General features: G+C 41.1%; 1 protein-coding gene across 5 annotated transcripts in view; it reads right to left on the reverse strand.

The window, feature by feature from the left end:
- The window catches only part of LOC106580202 (2-oxoglutarate dehydrogenase, mitochondrial), a 119,569-nt gene that overhangs the window by 82,015 nt on the left and 15,863 nt on the right, over positions 1 to 21,691 (reverse strand). For 2 of the 5 annotated variants that reach the window (XM_014161010.2, XM_014161008.2), the window contains exons 3-5: positions 17,867 to 18,043; positions 7,877 to 7,979; positions 5,194 to 5,238 (exon numbers count right to left, since the gene is read on the reverse strand). In XM_014161010.2, the coding sequence (XP_014016485.1) occupies positions 5,194 to 5,238; positions 7,877 to 7,979; positions 17,867 to 18,043 (325 nt within the window). Of the gene's footprint in view, positions 1 to 5,193; positions 5,239 to 7,876; positions 7,980 to 8,184; positions 8,279 to 17,866; positions 18,044 to 21,691 lie in introns of all 5 variants that reach the window. The other 3 variants (XM_014161011.2, XM_014161009.2, XM_014161012.2) reach the window with 2 other exon arrangements.

Here is a 21,691-nt window from a genome sequence, read left to right on the forward strand (position 1 = left end):
TGTGCAGCAGACGTGATACCCTCTGTCAAGGCATTGAAACACCTGCTCAACAAAAATGCTGACAAGACTGTGGGGTTAAAACTTGAAAAATTACTCTAATTGAGGCTGTGACCAAGCGATTCAGGGGAATTCTCTGAGCCTCTTTACTGTGTCACCATGCTCGATGCTAGGTACAAGGACCGCTACTTCGATCCAAACAAGAAACAGGGTTTTATATAAAATGTTAGACATAGCTGGACAAGATAGAAACGGACTCAGTGATAGTGCGCACCGAGGGAGAGGACCCACAACAGAAAATGGCCACAGACAGATAGAGCTGAAACTTCACTGCTTGACATTTATGATGAAGTCCTGGTTGAGAATGAAACAATAAAACTAATGAACAAAACAGCCCTGCAAGTAAGTGAAAGAAATTTGATTACAAAAACGTTTTGGTCAGTGTGTGCGCGCTTCAACTATTTAGCTGTACTAGAACGCTTCAAAAGGCAGCTAAAAACATTTATATCGGTATTGTTTGTTTTTTTGGCAAGGAAAATATTGGATATCGGTATCAGCCAAAAATGTCATATCGGTGCATCCCTATCTGTAACATATTTTGGTGTGTATTTAATCTGCATCTTAACTTCTTAAAGTGGCAATCAGCAGAAAAAAACAATAAAGTGCCTCCCTGCTCCTCTTTCAGTAAAAAGCTGAGGGATGGGGCTGGAGAAATGTAACCACTCAAATTCATAGGCAGGGCTATATATGCAAGGACTGACCATCCATGATATCAACATTGTAAATCCAGCTTCTATGATCTGTTTCCACTACCATGTACCCAGTTTGCTTTGGATAAAGGTGTCTGCTAAATGGCATTTTATTAAAAGTCTACTATGACTCTGCCAACTAGCTGCCCAGTGTAGATACCATTCCTTTCCAATAGATGGCAGCCAAAGCTAGTTGAAGTCACTACTCTAGCGACAGGGACACAGTATTAATGCGCTTAAAAACTACTATCATCTGGTTGCGCTTGAACTCGTTATAGCGGACAAGCTAACTAATACAATTTTTACATAAGGTGCCAGCATTAGGTATCGAAAAAAAGTTACTGCAGGCTAGATTTACTAAATTAACTGCTTTAATTCAAACCCTTTGCTTATGGGTATGTGCGCCTTATGGAAGAAACGACACGCAGGAATGAGACGCCGTACACCTATTCTAATTCTCCCATGTGCCCATAGGGTGAACTGGCGATAAATGTCCACCCAGTATGCACTGCAAACGAAATCATAAGAAAAGTTAGTCTGACACCGAAACTAAATCACAATGTATTTATAATGAGCACGCCCCATTATTAGTTAGAATGAGATTTCATGAATCATGATGCTGTCTGCGATTCAAACTCCGGTCGTCTAATCAAAAGGTAAATGTGTTTCCATCGCGCCAAACAGAGCTGGTGATAAACATCGCTATAGGACACACACACACTTGAAGTCAGAAGTTTACATACACCTTAGCCAAATACATTTAAACTCAGTTTCACAATTCCTGTCATTTAATCCTAGTAAAAACTCCCCGTCTTCGGTCAGTTGGGATCACCACTTTATTTTAAGAATGTGAAATGTCAAAAAAGAGTGATTTATTTCAGCTTTTATTTCTTTCATCACATTCTGTGGGTGAGAAGTTGACATACACTCAATTAGTATTTGGTAGCATTGCCTTTAAATTGCTTAACTTGGGTCAAACGTTTTAGGGTAGCCTTCCACAAGCTTCCCACAATAAATTGGGTGAGTATTGCCCCATTCCTCATGAGAGCTGGTGTAACAGTCAGGTTTGTAGGCCTCCTTACACACACACACACACACACACACACACTTTTTCAGTTCAGGGTTGATTTGTACTTTTCGCACCAAAGTACGTTCATCTCTAGGAGACAGAACGCGTCTCCTTCCTGAGCGGTATGACGGCTGTGTGGTCCCATGTGTTTATACTTGCGTACTATTGTTTGTACAGATGATAGTGGTACCTTCAGGCATTTGGAAATTGCTCCCAAGGATGAACCAGACTTGTGAAGGTCTTGGCTGATTTCTTTTGATTTTCCCATGATGTCAAGCAAAGCAGCACCGCGTTTGAAGGTAGGCCTTGAAATACATCCACAGGTACACCTCTAATTGACTCAAATGACGTCAATTAGCCTATCAGAAGCTTCGAAAGCTGTTTAAAGGCACAGTCAACTTAGTGTATGTGAACTTCTGACCCACTGGAATTGTCTGTAAACAATTGTTGGAAAAATTACAGTACCTAACCGACTTGCCAAAACTATAGCTTGTTAACAAGACATTTGTGGAGTGATAGAAAAACGAGTTTTAATGTCTCCAACCTAAGTGTATGCATGTAAACTTCCGACTTAACTGTATTTACATCAGTATCCTGTAACAATGTTTACAGTGAGGGAAAAAAGTATTTGATCCCCTGCTGATTTTGTACTTTTGCCCATTGACAAATGAAATGATCAGTCTATCATTTTAATGGTAGGTTTATTTGAACAGTGAGAGACAGAATAACAACAAAAATATCCAGAAAAACACATGTCAAAAATGTTATAAATTGATTTGCATTTTAATGAGGGAAATAAGTATTTGACACCCCTTTCAATCAGAAAGATGTATGGCTCCCAGGTGTCTTTTATACATGGAACAAGCTGAGATTAGGAGCACACTCTTAAAGGGAGTGCTCCTAATCTCAGCTTGTTACCTGTATAAAAAAGACACCTGTCCACAGAAGCAATCAATCAGATTCCAAACTCTCCACCATGGCCAAGACCAAAGAGCTCTCCAACAATGTCAGGGACAAGATTGTAGACCTACACAAGGCTGTAATGGGCTACAAGACCATTGCCAAGCAGCTTGGTGAGAAGGTGACAACATTTGGTGCGATTATTCGCAAATGGAAGAAACACAAAATAACTGTCAATCTCCCTCGGCCTGGGGCTCTATGCAAGATCTCACCTCGTGGAGTTGCAATGATCATGAGAACGGTGAGGAATCAGCCCAGAACTACACGGGAGGATCTTGTCAATGATCTCAAGGCAGCTGGGACCATAGTCACCAAGAAAACAATTGGTAACACACTACGCCGTGAAGGACTGAAATCCTGCAGCGCCCGCAAGGTCCCCCTGCTCAAGAAAGCACATATACATGCCTGTCTGAAGTTTGCCAATGAACATCTGAATGGTTCAGAGGACAACTGGGTGAAAGTGTTGTGGTCAGATGAGACCAAAATGGAGCTCTTTGGCATCAACTCAACTCGCCATGTTTGGAGGTGGAGGAATGCTGCCTATGACCCCAAGAACACCATCCCCACCGCCAAACATGGAGGTGGAAACATTATGCTTTGGGGGTGTTTTTCTGCTAAGGGGACAGGACAACTTCACCGCATCAAAGGGACGATGGGCGGGGCCATGTAACGTCAAATCTTGGGTGAGAACCTCCTTCAGCCAGGGCATTGAAAAATGGGTCGTGGATGGTTATTCCAGCATGAGAATTACCCAAAACACACGGTCAAGGCAACAAAGGAGTGGCTCAAGAAGAAGCACATTAAGGTCCTGGAGTGGCCTAGCCAGTCTCCAGACCTTAATCCCATAGAAAATCTGTGGAGGGAGCTGAAGGTTCGAGTTGCCAAACGTCAGCCTCGAAACCTTAATGACTTGGAGAAGATCTGCAAAGAGGAGTGGGACAAAATCCCTCCTGAGATGTGTGCAACCCTGGTGGCCAACTACAAGAAACGTCTGACCTCTGTGATTGCCTCTGTGAAAGGGTTTTGCCACCAAGTACTAAGTAATGTTTTGCAGAGGGGTCAAATACTTATTTCCCTCATTAAAATGCAAATCAATTTATAACATTTTTTACATGATTTTTTTGTTGTTATTCTGTCTCTCACTGTTCAAATAAACCTACCATTAAAATTATAGAATGATAATTGCTTTGTAAGTGGGCAAACGTACAAAATCAGCAGGGGATCTAATAATTTTCCCCTCACTGTATCACCAGCACTGTTTGGCAAAATTGATCGAGTAACCTCTTCTGCCAGGAAGTCCTTCATAAGGATTAGTGACGCGTCCAAAAAATATATCGCCAACCACACAGATTGACAGGAACCTCTGACTGGATGAAATACAGCCACCATCCACTGGAATTTTGTGCTGTATCGCCACCATCTCTCTACAACACACACACTCTCTAGCCATTATCTGGCAGCATCCGCACTCACACCAGATTGAGTCACCGTGAGGTCGACAGTCTAGCTGAGGTGTTTCAGGCGGCATATCTGTGTTACTGCTACGAGAACAAACTGTTTGATCTGGGGCAACGATCAGCTCAAACATGAACGGCTTCAGTAGGTTTATTGGCTCCCTCACTAACATTATTTCATCCTCTGTTATAAACTAATTCTCAGACTCTGAGCTACTCTTGGTAAATTCAGCCATTTTTGGGAGTTCCAAAAATCTTTCCTGCCAATATGGCGATTTACAGTTACAGTTAGCTGGTGTTCTAAATCCTAGTGTTTGCATTCCCCAATAAGATGTCTGTGCTCCGGCACCCAAACAGTAGGGCTGCTACAGAGAAGCTCTTGATCTTTCTCAGTCTTTGTTTCAGGGCTGCTGTCTGAACGGCATTGCATCCAATCATCTGATAAATAACCAAACTTCCAACGAGAATACTAGCAGTTGTTTATAGGGCAGGGCATTGCCAGGGACCTCACGATACATTATCATGATATTTAGGTGCCGATACGATATGTATTGCGATTTTCACGATTCTATATGTATTGAGATTGTCTGCTGCAGAGAGATGAATGAATTTTAATCAGTCATGGAAATAGGTGCAGAAAACAATTGGTTCCCTATTTGTTTTTTTAAAACGGAGAACAAGCTATGAAGGAAAAATACTGGAGTTTGGGTGCAGGTACCGCCAACTAGCCCAAAAAGAATACTGCGATATTCTCAAAACTATATGTCAAAAATAATATCACGATATGTAAACTGCATCAATTTCTTCCCCCCCCCCATCACTAGTTGTTAATCAAGTGCATTCTACCCTGAAAAGAGGAAAAAGACATAAGATAAAGCAGAAGTTCCTACGTGAACAATACAAAAAGCAAATATTCAAGCACAAAGGTAGAGGGACAGAACTACAGGGAGACTTGTTTCCATACCTCCAACAGTTAGAATACTGAGACGGTCCTTGAACATTGCCAGGTCTGAAGGAGGCATCAGGGGGCGAGAGACCCAGAAAAGGTTAGTGACTCATGCCCCCATCATGGACATGGGGGCCATCTCTACCACTACTCACTCAAACACATCGAAGGGGTTGGCAAACTAGAATCGAAGTGGAACTGTGGGTGGTTCTCGAAGACAATAAGTTGTCCTTTTCTCAAATTATACTCTGTGAAGCCGAGTTCTCACCTATAATACTCAGATACAGTAAATGGCGCTACTAGTGCCGCTAGTATCTTTTGCTGGTGATGTGTGGCAGCACATAGTGAACTTTGCTATGACTTGGTACTATTTCATTAATTTATTGCCATAAACAGACTGTATGGGATGTAGCCAACACCAAGCTATGTAGCTAGCTAATACCACGTTTATGTCCAATCTGAGTTTTCAAAATACAACTTGTAAAACTCGGAGTAACGAGCTGTGTCCATTCATGTGTTTCGAACTTGTTGAGAATGCTAAAGTACAGCTCTCATGCTCACCAAATAGTAGTGTTCAAAGAGCATTGTTTTTGATAAATAGCATTTGTTTTAAATGTCATTTCCTTAGTAGGTAAAGTCAGAGTTTAGCATGTCGAAGAACACAGGGTACAGAGATGATTCCAACTTGTATTTACGACTCGGAACCAACGGTTTTCCAAGCGGTCATAATAAGATGATTTTGGCATTTTCCAACTAACTACAGATCGCAAACTTTGCCGGGTGTGGCAATCACAGCCAAGTTAACTTGAAACAAAATAACTAGCTACCTAGTTATGGAAAAGTGCTTGTGTGAATTTAACACCAAGATTGTTTGGTAATGTTTCCACCATCTCTGCATACCAGAGGCCACCATCATCACGGTCAGCAGCCAGGGAAGGCATAAACAACTGGGAACCCTCCTACCACGTAATTAAATTGATCAGACAGTGATGGGTTGGTGTTTGCTAAGTTAGAACATTTCAGTTGAAAACACCTCTGACAAACAGGTTTTTTATTTTTTAAATGTATCTAGTTTTGGACATTATAGAGAGAGGATGACAGTGGGGAAAGATGGGGAGGTTGTGTCTAAGGACAGTAGGCTGGATTGGAACATATGCAGACACTAGACATGTGCCGGAGGCAGTGGCTTAGTGTGCCAGGCCACTGGCTTGTTATTTTAACTTAGATTTTGTTTGCGAGAAGCACCCAAACTTCGACTTCACCACACAACGTCAATCACTACAGCAACACAACGACTGATTGACTGCCTCCGAACTCTAGCGACAGCACCGACCACAACATGGGTGACAAACAAAGCTTTAGGTGCCAATCACGTTTAGAAAATGCAATACCTGCCTGGCTGCACAAATACAAACATCACACCTGGATCAAAGCCTCACTGAACAACGTCCCATGCAGACCGAGACATGCTGTACTGGAACGGACAACCATACAACCCGCATAAGGTATACAAACCTTGAGTACTACTAATTAGGATATTCAGTCATCAACATGAAGCGAGGTCCAAGGTTTAGGGGCATGCTGGTACGTAAAAACTGCTGCTTGGGGATGTCCCTTCCCTACCCTTTTTTTCATTATAATCTAAGTTGAAGGCGATTTACCTTTCCAAACCGTTAGCCTCTTACTGCTGGGAATCTGTAGCAGTTGTTGTGAGCAGTGAGTGACAAATAAGGCCTAAAAGTTATAGTTAGCAGTAGAGCAAAAACTCATCTATGTCCCCCATCCTTCAGCAGGAAACGACCAATGCGTTGATTTGCTGGGAGTTGTCACCGTATCACGCTTAGAAGTAGATTAATAGTAGGGGCTTTCTCGGCCATACTCAAGAAAGGGTGTGAGTAATGTGAGGGAAAATGTGGTCCAGTCCAGAAAGGTTTTAAGGCATGCAAAAAGGTTAGTAGAGCTAGAAGCTAAGCCAAGAAATCTGAAGCAGTCTAGAAATGTCCCTCCACATGTATAAATGGGACACTTAAATCATATCATAAAAACCAATGGTTTCAAATTGGGAATCTACATGTGTGTCCCTCAAGAAGGTGAACTTAACACGGGAGCACTCCAGACAATATTGTTATGAAGGTTCAATTTGCTGTCCTAGAAAGAAGTGCTAACCAAGAAGCTGCCTATTTGTATTGATGATTTTTGGACTGTCACCTTGTCGTGGTGACGGGGCTTGAGTACCTCAATGACCCCTCAGAGCTATGCCCATTGGAGGTAACTCCCGGCAGGTCTATGCAAAACGGACAGGTCTAGGGCCAGTAGTCAGATGAACCACTGCCCACCTCTTAATCATAAAGCCTTGTAGGAAAATGATCTACGACCACTGCGGATAACAGTGAACACAGCTGGCTGGGCTAATCAACCATCCAGCTGTTAAAAAAAGTATTACAGAAAATGAAACCATTGATACTCCAACTGTGGACGGTTGAAGTTAAGTCAAAAAGCATAAATATATTTGGCATTTCAGAAAAACAGGGTGCTAGGAGCCCTTTCATGACAGTGGGCAGACTGAAAACAGGGACAAACGGGCACGTTTACAGAGAAGGCCGGTGTAGGTGATACATAGACCAGCATTTCAAGCCAAACAGAACTTGCTCAGCTTCCCAGCCGCCCGAAGGCTCTGTAGTAAGTGGCTCATTCTTCTCACCGAGTTTATCAGAGGATGTTATAATGTCATTGGGGACATGAGCGTCCAGATCGGCATCCATAATCCCTAGAGGGTCCAGCTGAGCAACATGGTGCCCACGGATCTACATAAACAGGTTTGAGTGGAAATGGAACAAAACATCCGACAGGTGGTGGGGGGGGGGGGCACGAGTGTAGAGACATAAGTGTTGAAAGGGATTTGAAAGGAAATAGAGAGAAGAGAAAAAAATAGGGAGGAAATGGGAAAAGCAACATTAATACAAACAAGCTCATTGTTGTCTCGCACAGCTGTGAGGGAACATTTCTCACCGACATTCTGAACCCCAGTAGCTACTGGGGCATCATCAAAATTTATACAACTGATGCCAAGAGGATCAAGTTCTGCGTTGTGATGGCCATTCAACTGGAAATAAGGTAACATTAGTCACATGGTAAAACAAGGTATTCAATTAAAACAACATGAAAATATAAAACATTCAAGAGTATATCATAATAGGCATTTTTGTTATGAAGTAACTAGTTCTTTATGGGATAAAAACAGACATCTCACCTTTGTCCAGCTTTCAAATGTCAAACATTTCAACACAGGACAAGTGCCTTCTGAAAGTATTCACACCCCTTGACTTATTCCACATTTTGTTGTTACAGCCTGAATTCAAAATGGATGAACTAGTTGTTTTTTCACCCATTCACACACACACACACACACACACACACACACACACACACACACACACACACAATACCTCGTAATGACAAACTGAAAACATGTTAAGAAATATTAGAAATGTATTGAAAATGAAATACATACATCTAATTTACATAAGTTTTCACACCCGAGTCAATATTTTGTAGAAGCACCTTGGGCAGCAATTACAGCTGTCTTTCTGGGTAGGTCTCTAAGAGCTCTCCACACCTGGATTTGGCAACATTTGGCCATTATTATTTTCAAAATTCTTCAAGATCTGTCAAATTGGTTGTTGCTAGACAACCATTTGCAGGTCTCGTCATAGATTTTCAAGTAGATTTAAGTCAAAACTAACTCAGCCACTCAGGAACATTCACTGTCTTCTTGGTAAGCAACTCCAGTGTAGATTTCGCTTTCTGTTTTAGGTTATTGTCCTGCTGAAAGGTGAATTCATATACCAGTGTTTGGTGGAAAGCAGACAACCAGGTTTTCCTCTAGAATTTTGCCTGTGCTTAGCTCCATTCCGTTTACTTTAATCCTGAAAAACTCCCGTCCTTAAAGGGGAATTTCACCATGGCTCTGCAAGGGCATATAGTCATTACTATATTAACATTACGTTTTTATCATCAACATCACAATTATCCAAACCACAAGCTAGAACAAGCACATTTTAATTTCACTGGTAGAATCGGGAAGTCGACTCACTGTGTATTCGTCTGCTCATAGTGAACCACAAAGTCCAGCATTCATAGCAAATCCTGATACCGCCCACTAAGTAGAGGGGGCGTGCCCACAAACGAAAAATGGCATTGTTTGCGTCGAACCATCAACCCACAGTAATCTCAGAATTTCTCTAGGCAAGATTTTTTTATTAACTTTTGTTTTTCACTGACGTTACAGTCCTGTATTGAACGCTGAAAGCCATCAGCTAAATCTTTTATCTATCTTTTGGTATGCACACTGTCAATCCATTTCGCCAACGCCATGGTAAATCACTGCTAGATTGGTAGCTACCTTCAGCATAGTAAACATGTTTGTTCTATCTTTGACTGACAGTCGCTAACGTAAACTAGCTAATGTCAGCAAAGAAGAGTCAATTTGGTAGCCAACTATTCCACCCTCACCTGGAAAACACTCCGTTACTGTCGATATACAGTATCTAGCTTACTCTGTGTGTTGGTAGAAATTATGAATGTGTATAAATTGTCTATGGTTGCTTCTCAGACAGTCTCAGCTGGCAAGCTAGCAATCTTGCTGCCAATTTAGTGGGGTGGTTAAATTCTGTATTTTGTTGTAGTTCGTACAGAATCGGATTCCACCAACATGCACTTCCAACACCTAGCTCTGCACAAGGTGAAGGTATGTTAAAATATTTACAAGCTGACAGCTAAGATTTACAAATTACAGTAAGCATGGTATAAACATTAATTGGGTAGTGTTTGTGTTATGGGGTTACATGTGGTTCGAGGTAGCCTGAGGATCACAGAGTATCTTCCAGACCATGTAGTCTACCCCTCTTTTCTTTATGTAAAACTCATGTTATCTGGAGTCATTCCAGTGCCCTGCTGAAAAATACCCCAAAGCAAGGGTATTTTGGCTACACAAGCATGAAGGAGCAGACAGTTATAGAGCACAACAAGAATGTTCGACAGAAACCAGCAAGGGACACAAAAAGGTATAAAATCAAGACAAACAGTAATGACAACCACCTAATTCTTCCCTCTGCAGATTCTCAAAGACATGTCTACAAATTTCCCCTGCAAAGGGCTACTATTGGAATGATCTGTCAAAGTCAATGGGCTGGGGGAGGTTTAGACAGTACTTTGAGATGAAGGGGGTTTTGGTTGTGTTTAGACAGTAAATTAATTGTTGCCATTTCTCCTCAATCTCACATACACAACAATTCATACTGTGGAAGAACTGGCTTCTGAAGACTTTTCACACCTTTAGCCCCCCACCCAGCCCATTCACTCCCACTATCCCCTCATTGTCCTTAAACAATACTCTAGCCAGTCCAATTCAGTTGATACTGTTTCCCTACCTCCCTTCCACAAAAATAATAACAAAAAGACCACAACTGTGTCTTTCCAGTAGCAGTACCATAAAATATTCTGCAAGAGAAACAAACAGTTGGTGTTTAAAGAAGCCCTACACCACTTTCGGCAGAGTCTTATTCAGCTGGCCGTTTACCGCAGACCATCGCCATAAGCACATCTTCCTCAGCCCACCTTTGCCAGTGTACCGAACCCAGATAAAGGACTTAGTCTGCATATCCACAGGCAGCCCAATTCTGATATTTTTTCTAACTAAATTGGTCTTTTAACCAATCAGATCAGTTCTGAAAAAGATCTGACGTGATTAAGACCAATTAATTGAAAAAAACTATCATAATTGGGCTGCCTGTGTAAACACAGCCAGTGTGGCTCAGCATAAGACAGTGTTTCCCAAACTTGGTCCTGGGGACCCCAAGGGGTGAACGTTTAGTTTTTTGCCCTAGCACTACACAGCCGATTCAAATAACCAAAGCTTGATGATTAGTTGATTATTTTAATCCGCTGTGTCGTGCTAGGGGGAAAAAACTAAAACGTGCACCCCTAGGAGTCCCGAGGACCAAGTCTGGGAACCTTGGTATAAAACCATTTAGAAAAGGTGTCTCCAACCCTGTTCCTGGAGAGCCAACCTCCTGTAGGATTTCGCTCCAACCCCAGTTGTAACTAACCTGGTTCAGTTTATCAACCAGCTAATTATTAGAATCTGGTGTGCTAGATTACGGTTGGAGTGAAAACCTACAGGACAGTAGACCTCCAGGAAAAAGGGTTGGAACCATCATAAAATTGGAAATGTATCAGCCGTTATGGTTTCACAGAATATATTTATATAAGCTGTACAGGGCTCTGTAGCATCAAACCGATGCTAGACATTCAGATTGCTTATTTGGCAAACATTCTTTGGATATCTAAAATACAAGAAAGTGTACACCATTTAATGCTGACCTCAAGAGAAGTGGGTATTCAACAATGTTATATGGTAAAAGTAAAAAAATAAAAGTATTAACAGTGCAGTACAGTGTGTCTCAGCTATAAAGACAGGTGCAGAGAACTGTAGCTAATTTTTACACCAGATAATGTGATTTACCCAAAGATTTTTGCCAACATCTTGTCTATTTCAAGTCTTCTCTCATTGATCGACACAGGTGGGTGTCCACCCCAAAGTGCTGCATGTCATGATGACAGAGACCTGTCTCAATCAAAGAGTGAAAAGACTTTAAAGATGATGGCAGCGGCCATATTGTTGGATTATATTATAGCGCAATTTATTTATTTTTTTACCTGTTGGGGCTAGGGGGCAGTATTTGCACGGCCGGATAAAAAAACGTACCCGATTTAATCTGGTTACTACTCCTGCCCAGTAACTAGAATATGCATATAATTAGTAGATTTGGATAGAAAACACTTAAAGTTTCTAAAACTGTTTGAATGGTGTCTGTGAGTATAACAGAACTCATATGGCAGTCAAAAACCTGAGAAAATTCCATGCAGGAAGTGGAAATCTGATTTGTGGAATCACCTTCAACACTTTGCCTATGAAACACACCGTGAGTTAGGATTCATTTAGCATTTCTCCGGTAGAAACTGACCGAACGAGAGGCCTGTAAAGTTGGTCATAGAGGGAGGGCCATTACTAATATGACGCGGGCGCCCGTGGGTACCCTCTCGTTCCGAAACGTTTAGTAAGATATTTTAACCTGATATGGATAGGGGGCAGTATTTTCACAGCCAGATGAAAAAAACGTACCCGATTTAAACTGGTTACTACTCTTGCCCAGAAATGAGAATATGCATATTATTAGTAGATTTGGATAGAAAACACTCTGAAGTTCCTAAAACTGTTTGAATGGTGTCTGAGTATAACAGAACTCATATGGCAGGCAAAAACCTGAGAAAAACTCAACCAGGAAGTGTAGGATCTGAGAAATATAGTTCTTCTTTCTAGTCCCTTTCGAAACTACAGTATCTGCTGTTACGTTGCACTTTCTAAGGCTTCCATTGGCTGTCTAAAGCCTTCAGAAAGTGGATTGAGCCTTCTCCTGTCTCTGGGCAGAGTATAGGAGCTCAGTTACTGAGTGGTCTGCCTGAGGACAAAGAGATTGGATATGTGCGTTCCCGCGAGCACGCTGTTTTTTCTTTTCCTCCTTGAATGAATACACTATTGTCCGGTTGGAATATTATCGCAATTTTACGTAAAAAATACCATAAAAATTTATTTTAAACAGCTTTTGACATGCTTTTAACCTGTTGGGGCTAGGGGGCAGTATTGAGAATTTTGAATAAAATATGTGCCCATTTTTAACTGCCTCCTACACCAACTCAGAAGCTAGGATATGCATATTATTAACAGATTTGGATAGAAAACACTGAATTTTCTAAAACTGTTTGAATGGTGTCTGTAAGTATAACAAAACTCATATGGCAGGCAAAAACCTGAGAAAAATACAAGCAGGAAATGAGAATTTTGTGGCTGTACTATTTGAGTCATTGCTAATAGATCACACAGTGACAAAGGATTCATTTTGCACTTCCTACGGCTTCCACTAGATGTCAACTATCTTTATAAAGTTGTTTGAAGCGTCTATGATGAACAGAGACCGGATGACAAAGAAGGGAAGTTGACGTCCCTGGGATGTCGTCACTTCATTATTGCGCGCGCATGTGCGTTCATGTGAGGCGAGACATTTTTCGAAACGCTTTTCAAGACACAGGAGAGGTCGGGTTGAAATATTACTGATGTTTCACGTTAAAAATGGCCCTAAAGATTGATGCTAAACAACGTTTGACATGTTTGAACGAACGTAAATAGATTTTTTATTTTTTTTTACTTTTCGTCGTGACTTTGTCGCCCTACATTTTGAGGAGCCTACTGAACGCGCTAACAACATGGAACAACTTGGAGTTATTTGGACATAAATTATGAAATTTGTCGAAATAAACCACATTTGTTGTGCACCTGGGATGCCTGGAAGTGCCTTCTGATGAAGATAATCAAAGGTAAGGGATTATTTACAATAGTTTTATTGATATTAGATTGTTCCAAGATGGTGCTAACCTGTATATCCTAGCCTATTGTTCTTAGCATAGCACCCCGTTTATTGCAAAGTGTGATTTCCCAGTAAAGTTATTTTGAAATCTGGCAATGCGGTAGCATTTACGAGATGTTAATCTATAATTCTTTGAATGACAATATTATAATTTACCAATGTTTTCGAATGGTAATTTTGTAAATTGTAACGCTGATTCACCGGAAGCATTTGAGGGAGAAAAAAAAAAAATCAGAATTTCACCACCACTGTAAAATGCTGTTTTTGGATATAAATATGAACTTGATGGAACAAAAAATGCATGTATTGTATAACATATCGTCCTAGCAGTGTCATCTGATGAAGATTGTCAAAGGTTAGTGCATAATTTTAGCTGGTTTTCTGCTTTTGGTGACGCCCGTCTTTGAATTGACAAAACATTACACACAGCTATTTTCAATGTACTCTCCTAACATAACCTAACTTTATGCTTTCGCCGTAAAGCCTCTTTGAAATCGGACAATGTGTTTGGATTTAGGAGATGTTTATCTTTCAAATGGTGAAAAATAGTTGATTGTTTGAGAAATTGAAATTATTAGATTCTTGCAGTTTTGAATTTCCCGCCATGGTATCTTGTCAATAAATCCCGTTAGCGGGATCAGAGCGGGAAGGGGTCCTCTAGAGGCTAAGTACGGTAATGGAACATTTTTACTTTTTGTGTCTCGAATTGCGCTCGCGCGTTACCCTTTGGATAGTGACCTGAACGCACGAACAAAACAGAGGTATTTGGACATAACTATGGATTATTTAGAACAAAAACATCTTGTGAAGGAGCAGTCCTGGGAGTGCATTCTGACGAAGATCAGCAAAGGTAAGACAATATTTCTAATACTAAGTCTGAGTTTAGTTTGCCTCGAACTTGGCGGGTGTCTGAATAGCTCGCCGAAAAGCTATTTTAAAATCTGACACAGCGATTGCATAAAGGAGTTCTGTATCTATAATTCTTAAAATAATTGTTATTATTTTGTCAACGTTTATGATGAGTATTTTTGTAAATTCACCGGAAGTTTTGGGTGGGAATGCATGTTCTGAACATCACGCGCCAATGTAAAATGCAGTTTTTGGATATAAATATTAACTTGATTTAACAAAACATACATGTATTGTATAACAATGTCCTATGAGTGTCATCTGATGAAGATCAATGGTTAGTGCTTCATTTAGCTGTGTTTTATTGACATATATGCTTGCTTGGAAAATGGCTGTGTGGTTATTTTGGTCTATGTACTCTCCTAACATAATCTAATGTTTTGCTTTCGCTGTAAAGCCTTTTTGAAATTGGACAACGTGGTTGGATTCAGGAGAGGTTTATCTTTCAAATGGTGTAAAATAGTCGTATGTTTGAAAAATTGAAATGATTGGATTTTTGAGGTTTTTGTATTATTTTGCGCCATGCGATCCCATTGGCTGTTGGCTAGGGGTTCCGCTGGCGGAACGGGGTTCCGCTAGCGGAACTCCTAGATGTAAGAGGTTTAAGACAAAACACAAACCAAATGATACTTGAACAACAGTTGAACCGGGCCAGCATAACATCAAAATGAAGGTAGACTAGTTGAACATGCATACATGTGTCGTGTCTTTGGCTATGCCGGATTAACTGATATGACATGCTAACCTATACAATCCTTTCTCTGTAATTAATATTACCTGATTAAGCTAATCATGTAAATGTAATTAACTAGAAAGTCGGGGCACCACGGAAGAACGTTTATAGAGCCGTTATCTTCCGAATAAACTCTTAAAATACTTAGTAATATTTTACATCGATAGCAGTCAATATTAACCCTTATCTTATTTTCAGTCTCATAATGAAAGTTGTAAATTCTTGGCTATCTTCACGAACCCTGGCTAACAAGTTGAATCAGCAATACAAAATTGGGTTTAATTATTTATTTACTAAATACCTAAACTAATCACACAGAATTACAAATACACCGAATACAAATGATGTCATACAGAAAACATCCCTGGTGGACGGAACATGTATGAAAGCTGGTTACACAAAGGAAAGGGAGTTGGGCTTGAATAAAAGAGCGGGAAGACTTAGGAACGAAGAAACAGCAGCTATGCTATCGTAAATACATTATCTTATGCATTACTAAATTACCGCCCATTTGGAAAAGGAAAATGCAATAAATATTTACTCTGAGCTGCGCTTCGGTATATTGGTCGTAGATGCTGGCCGTGTTGGCCAACAGATCTTCCTGTCCTCGGAAGAATGTCAATGGTGGTAAAGTGGATACGTGGTGGTATCTTCGTCTGGTTGTTAGACTGGATCCGTCGTCCGTCCTTTCCTAGCCCATGTCTACAGCGGCCGCAGCTAACTCAACGGCTAGGAAGTATCACTTCTGTAGTGAATAAGCTCAAAGTTCATACCATTCGCCACCAAAGCTCACGCCGAGGTTGGCTTAGTTCTGTACTTGACATGTGTGTCCTTCTAACGTAGAGGCTGTAGATCTCACGTACTGGAACCTGTGGTTATCTTTTCGTCAAAGGCTTATATAGTGGAGAGGGGGAAGGATGTGTTTCATCGTTTATAACCCCTGTCTCTTCACAGGGGTGGGCCACTGATCAAGCAGGGCACTTTCCTTATGAAAACCCAATTCTCTCATTTGGAAGCTAAAATTACATTTAATCGCCTAACAAACAATTTCAATATCAAACATTTCAATTGCATAACAATTCCATGTGACTCTGATAACTAGAGGGTGTATACTTTCCCAGGTACAGTTTATGTCGTCCTGTCATCAGTCATATTGTCTCAGATGACAACCGAACTGACATCCATACTCATTACGTTCCAAAGCATATTTCCAACTGGTTTTATTACCAAAATATGGTTCCTTTCCCCATTTGTTTGATGTTCCCAGACTCTCTATATTTAACAGGACAGCAGTCCTTCAGGACAGCAGTTCTTCAGTAGGGTCAGAAAGAGAGGGGAAGGGAGAAAGGTATTTATGGGGGGGGTCATAAACCTTACCCACAGGCCAACGTCATGACACATGTGCACAGGCACAGAGATTACGTTTACAATAATATCTAGCCTAATAGAAAGACATGGGGCATAACCCTCAACCTTTGCACGGTAACAAGACTGTACAAATGAGCCTAGGTAGGTAGGTAGACAGTATCTAACTACAGCCATGTCTATCTGGCAAATATTTTTTATTGTAAAACCAGCTTCAGTTTTAGAGATTTACAGCAGTAATTTGTTGTATTACTGTTTCTCCTCACTGTTAGTACATTTAGCTATCTAGCTTAGATATGCAATACTTGTTATTTACATCTTGCGTCATGCCTATACATTTGATTGAAATGCATCCAAGGTCATAATCATAACCAATGTCAACCCTTGTCAATGTTTAATAGCTGGTAAAATGACAGTTGCTGATCTGACACATTTGCTAACAAGTTACAAATGCGAGGCATGGCGCATAAGAAGTTAGTAGCCTGGCGCACACCAACTGGCTAGCCAACTACAGTTGGCTGGTTGTAATGTTGTAGCTTGCTGTTTAGTAGCTAGCCAGGTCTACGACTAAGAGTCCATGCAACAATTAAGTAACTTTTTATTCCTGAACGTACTTAGGTTTGCCATTACATTTGTAAACATTTTGGAAAACATGATTCCACTTTGACATTATGGGGTACTGTGTGTGTGTGTGTGTGTGTGTGTGTGTGTGTGTGTGTGTGTGTGTGTGTGTGTGTGTGTGTGTGTAGAACAGTGACAGAAAATCTCAACTGAATCAATTTAAAATTGGGGCTGTAACAACAAAAATTGGAAAAAGTCTAGTGAATACTTTCTGAAGGCACTATTTTACTAGAATGTTAGTCCATCATTAAGTCGGTTGGTCAACTTTGTGGAAATAATTAGCTTTGCTTACAGAAAACACAGATTATACATCTTAAACCTTAAAACACAGGTAGAGATTGCTCAAATAGTGAGGACAGGCGATACTGGTTCAATCCTTTGGCTAAAATAATTTTCCGACCTTACACGAAAGCCACAGCTTGACACTAACAAAAATATATTTTTAAATAACAGTTACAGCTTTCTGTCTGCTGAATGTGTTGTAATGGTTAGACTACTTGGCATGCTTACTAAGACATTATAGACATGGTCGTCCTTGTTTTCTCAATTTACAGCTCTGCGAGACCCTGTGGTGACTGACCTGGTAGGCACGGATGAGGGATTGGACAGCCAGGTGATCTTCCACCAGCTTCTCCACATTGATCTGAGCCCCCACCAGGGACTGGGCTTGGGGCAGCCCGGCCAGGCTCAGAGGGCTCTGGTGTGCCTTGCCTGGGGTAGCACCTGCATTGGCATTGTGGAAGAAAATGTCCCAAGACTGAAGGAAAAAAGAAATAAGAATTGGCATTAATGAACAGTGGTATGAAAGGAGATGGCCAACAAATCCATCTATGACAAATGTACATTTAAGATTACAGCTTTATGACCTGTAGTAATGCTACAAATATTATATAAAAGTAACCCAAACGTTACCGTTTCCATTTTCTCTTTTTGATGAAACTAACCGGTGTAATTAAATCTTGTTGTTCAAAACAACAACGGAGGGCAAATTCCACACATTCCTGTCAGAGCTACAACTGATTTGGTAATTATAAAATTTTCTTCTCTAGTCTCATACTAAGCAGTAGGCTAACTGAAATCTTCAATGTTCCATGGTAAACTGAAAACGAGTAAATCCCTGACATATTCCTACAAATGAAACAATCCCCGAAACAATGCAGTTCTCTGGCATTAGGTTATTGACTTCATACCAAACGGATACTTGAAACTAACACTAGTCACAAGATCCTTCATAGAAAGCTTGATCTACATTGCAGAGATGCGGGAACGGCAGACCCAGCACCTCAAGAGTTTTTCCCCACACGGCCGAAACACTATTTATACCAGTGCAATTAATGGTCAGTTCTGGCAAGACATCAGAAGTGTGGTCAGACTGCTCCGAACTCCAATTCACATTTAAATGATGGTCCTTAATCTTCAGATATACCGCTGAAAAATGTAATATTGTTTGTAGAAATTCATCAATAATATTCCCTTTCAACAAGTGTAAATTATAGTTCTTTACATGTTAAGTACTGTATAACTGTCTTCTGACCATGTTTCGGGGGACTAGCATGCCTGAAGCAGTGACTGAAATGCAACACCCTCTTGACCTGGGACACTCAAACCTGGCTGCACAACAGGGTCACATCCTCGGTTTCATTCAGAATTCACAGAAATTTCCACTAAAGTGGCTTGAGCTTAAGAACACATGAGCTGGAACCATGTAAGGGCTTTAGAAGCTGTGTATGAATCAAACTGAATTTGAGGAGTTTTGAAGTCTGGGTCAAAAAACAGTGGCTGTTGGTGACAGCACACACAGCCTTCGTGTTGCTACATTTAGGTTACCTAAAGGCAGCAACAAGCTCCACTCCATTTATCTACTTTCGTGCACATGGGTGGATTCGTTTTTTTTTGGGGGGGGGGGCAGTGGACTGTGTTCCACCCAGAGAGGAAGTACGCCTTGTGTAGTTTATATCCACTAGGACGCTTGGGGAGCCAGAGTAGCTTACCAAGCAACAGGGGCCGAGGAACTCTTTGACTTTAGCTCGTGAGTACATCTGAATTTCCGATTCGGTGTTATGCTTGTTTACAAATACTAACTACCTAGCTAGATGTCAGTCTGGTGTTATATGCTTTAGGACAACTTTTTAGCCAAAGAAACAAACAAACCTGTATATTTTGGAATTGCAAAATGTGCAGCAGCCGTCGACGGAAAACATTTGGATACGAGCTCCGGCAAACTCAGGCAGCGAGTACTACAAGGGCTTTTTCACAATGATCCTGATGACAGTCTGTGATGCAAGGTACCGCTTCACCATGATAGACGTGGGGGCATATGGGCCAGGAGGGTGATGCAGGAATCTTCTCACGAAGCAAGTTAAGCTCACCACTCATTGCAGGCCAGCTGCCGCTACAAAAGGCCAGAGTGTATTCCATCCATAAATAAGAAAATAATTGTTAAAATTAGGGGCTTGGTTGGTTTAGCCATGGAAAAGTCAGGAACCTTCCCACTAACCATGATTGGTTGAGATAGATGGGCTGGACATGCCGGGAAAGGAGTTTGGATTGGTCTGCCATGTAGCAAGCTTGTTTTTATAACGTAGAGCTGCTCAGAATGTGTTGACAGTCCTTTCTACCACTACTTTTCTCAACAATATTGACCTGAATTTAGCAGGCGCCATCGACAGATCAGTTGGAAAAAGTGATGGGCTACTTTCTACACAGTGTGAACCGGAATGACTTGACAACGCTGGCCAAACAAGATGCAACTACAAACAAAACGGAGTTAAATGGTTTGTCTGCCGTGACGCGCTCATCCATGTATACAGGTAAGCGTCTAGCTACATTTTCAGATAAGTTTCTAATTTAGTCAGAAAGTAATTTTTTTGCAAGTTAAAGCGTACTGTTAGTTAGCTAGCAAGCATTAGCTAGCATTACGTGTTATTGCAAGTTAAAGCGTACTGTTAGTTAGCTAGCAAGCATTAGCTAGCATTACGTGTATGATCTGTAGTAATATTATTTGAATCAGAAATCCATTTGCACTGCTAGTTATAGCCTAAATGTTAGCTAGCTAACATTGACCCTAGTTTCTTAGCTTTAGCTACCTGCAGATTCATACTACAGCTATGACAATGTTTGTATTGGTAGTAGTATGAATTGGGATTATGCCGGTTCATTGCTTAACTAGCTACATGTCTAAACAAAGGATTCCCCTTTGGCCGGATTATTACATGACCCACCAAATTAGCCAGGTGTGTGGGGGTGATTACGGTCATCTATTGTATTTTCATGAACCTGTGTACATGTCTAAACAATGATGACCAATCCACTTAGCTAGATGTGGCTGGGGGGAGGACATAGCATTTTGTTCCCATGACCCGGCTAAATGTCATCTAATAATGATAAAATATTTTAATCTGGACACTTTGATATTGCTACTATGCAAGTAACCACTTCACTGTACCATTTACACCTTCTGTAGCCTTTGCATGTGACAAATAAACAGATTTTATTTGATATTGCATCTGTCGTTTCCCACATGGCTTCACATGTGAATCCTTAAAGAGATGGGTGGGGCAAAGGCTTAAGAGAGCGTGAACGATGCTGAATGGGTGTAGACAAAGAAGAGTTCGCCACTAGGTGTACCAGAAATATTCAAAAGGTCATTTTCTGAAAAGTGGAGTTACAAGTGTATCAACTTTCAAAGCAGAATGACTTTCCCCATTGTTCCTCAACTACAGTGTATGATATTCCATTTTCTAGCTACTTTTAGCCAGTGTAAAAAAAACACAATTTCAAATGCAGATCCTCAAGCTCTGTCAGGTTGGTTGGGGAGCGTTGCTGCACAGCTATTTTCAGGTCTCTCCAGAGATGTTAGATCGGGTTCAGCTGGGTCACTCAAGAACATTCAGAGACTTGTCCTGAAGCCACTCCTGCATTGTCTTGGCTGTGTGCTTAGGGTCGTTGTCCTATTGGAAGGATCTCTCATCAAGGATCTCTGTACTTTGCGCCATTCATCTTGTGCTTGCCGCTGAAAAACATCCCCACGGCATGATGCTGCCACCACCATGCTTCACCGTAGGGATGGTGCCAGGTTTCCTCTTGGCATTCAGGCAAAATAGTTCAATCTTGATTTCATCACACTAGAGAATCTTGTTTCTCAAGGTCAGAATCCTTTAGGTGTCTTTTGGCAAACTCCAAGTAGGCTGTCACGTGCCTTTTACTGAATGGCTTCTGTCTGGCCACTCTACTGTAAAATACCTGATTGGTGGAGTGCTGTAGAGATGGTTGTCCTTCTGGAAGGTTCTCTAATCTTCACAGAGGAACTCTGGAGCTCTGTCTGTGACCATCGGGTTCTTGGTCACCTCCCTGACCAAGGCCCTTCTCCCCCGATTGCTCAGTTTGGCCAGGGGCGGCAGCACAA

Source organism: Salmo salar, chromosome ssa20 (genome assembly GCF_905237065.1).
Source record: "Salmo salar chromosome ssa20, Ssal_v3.1, whole genome shotgun sequence".
Taxonomy (NCBI): Eukaryota; Metazoa; Chordata; class Actinopteri; order Salmoniformes; family Salmonidae; genus Salmo; species Salmo salar.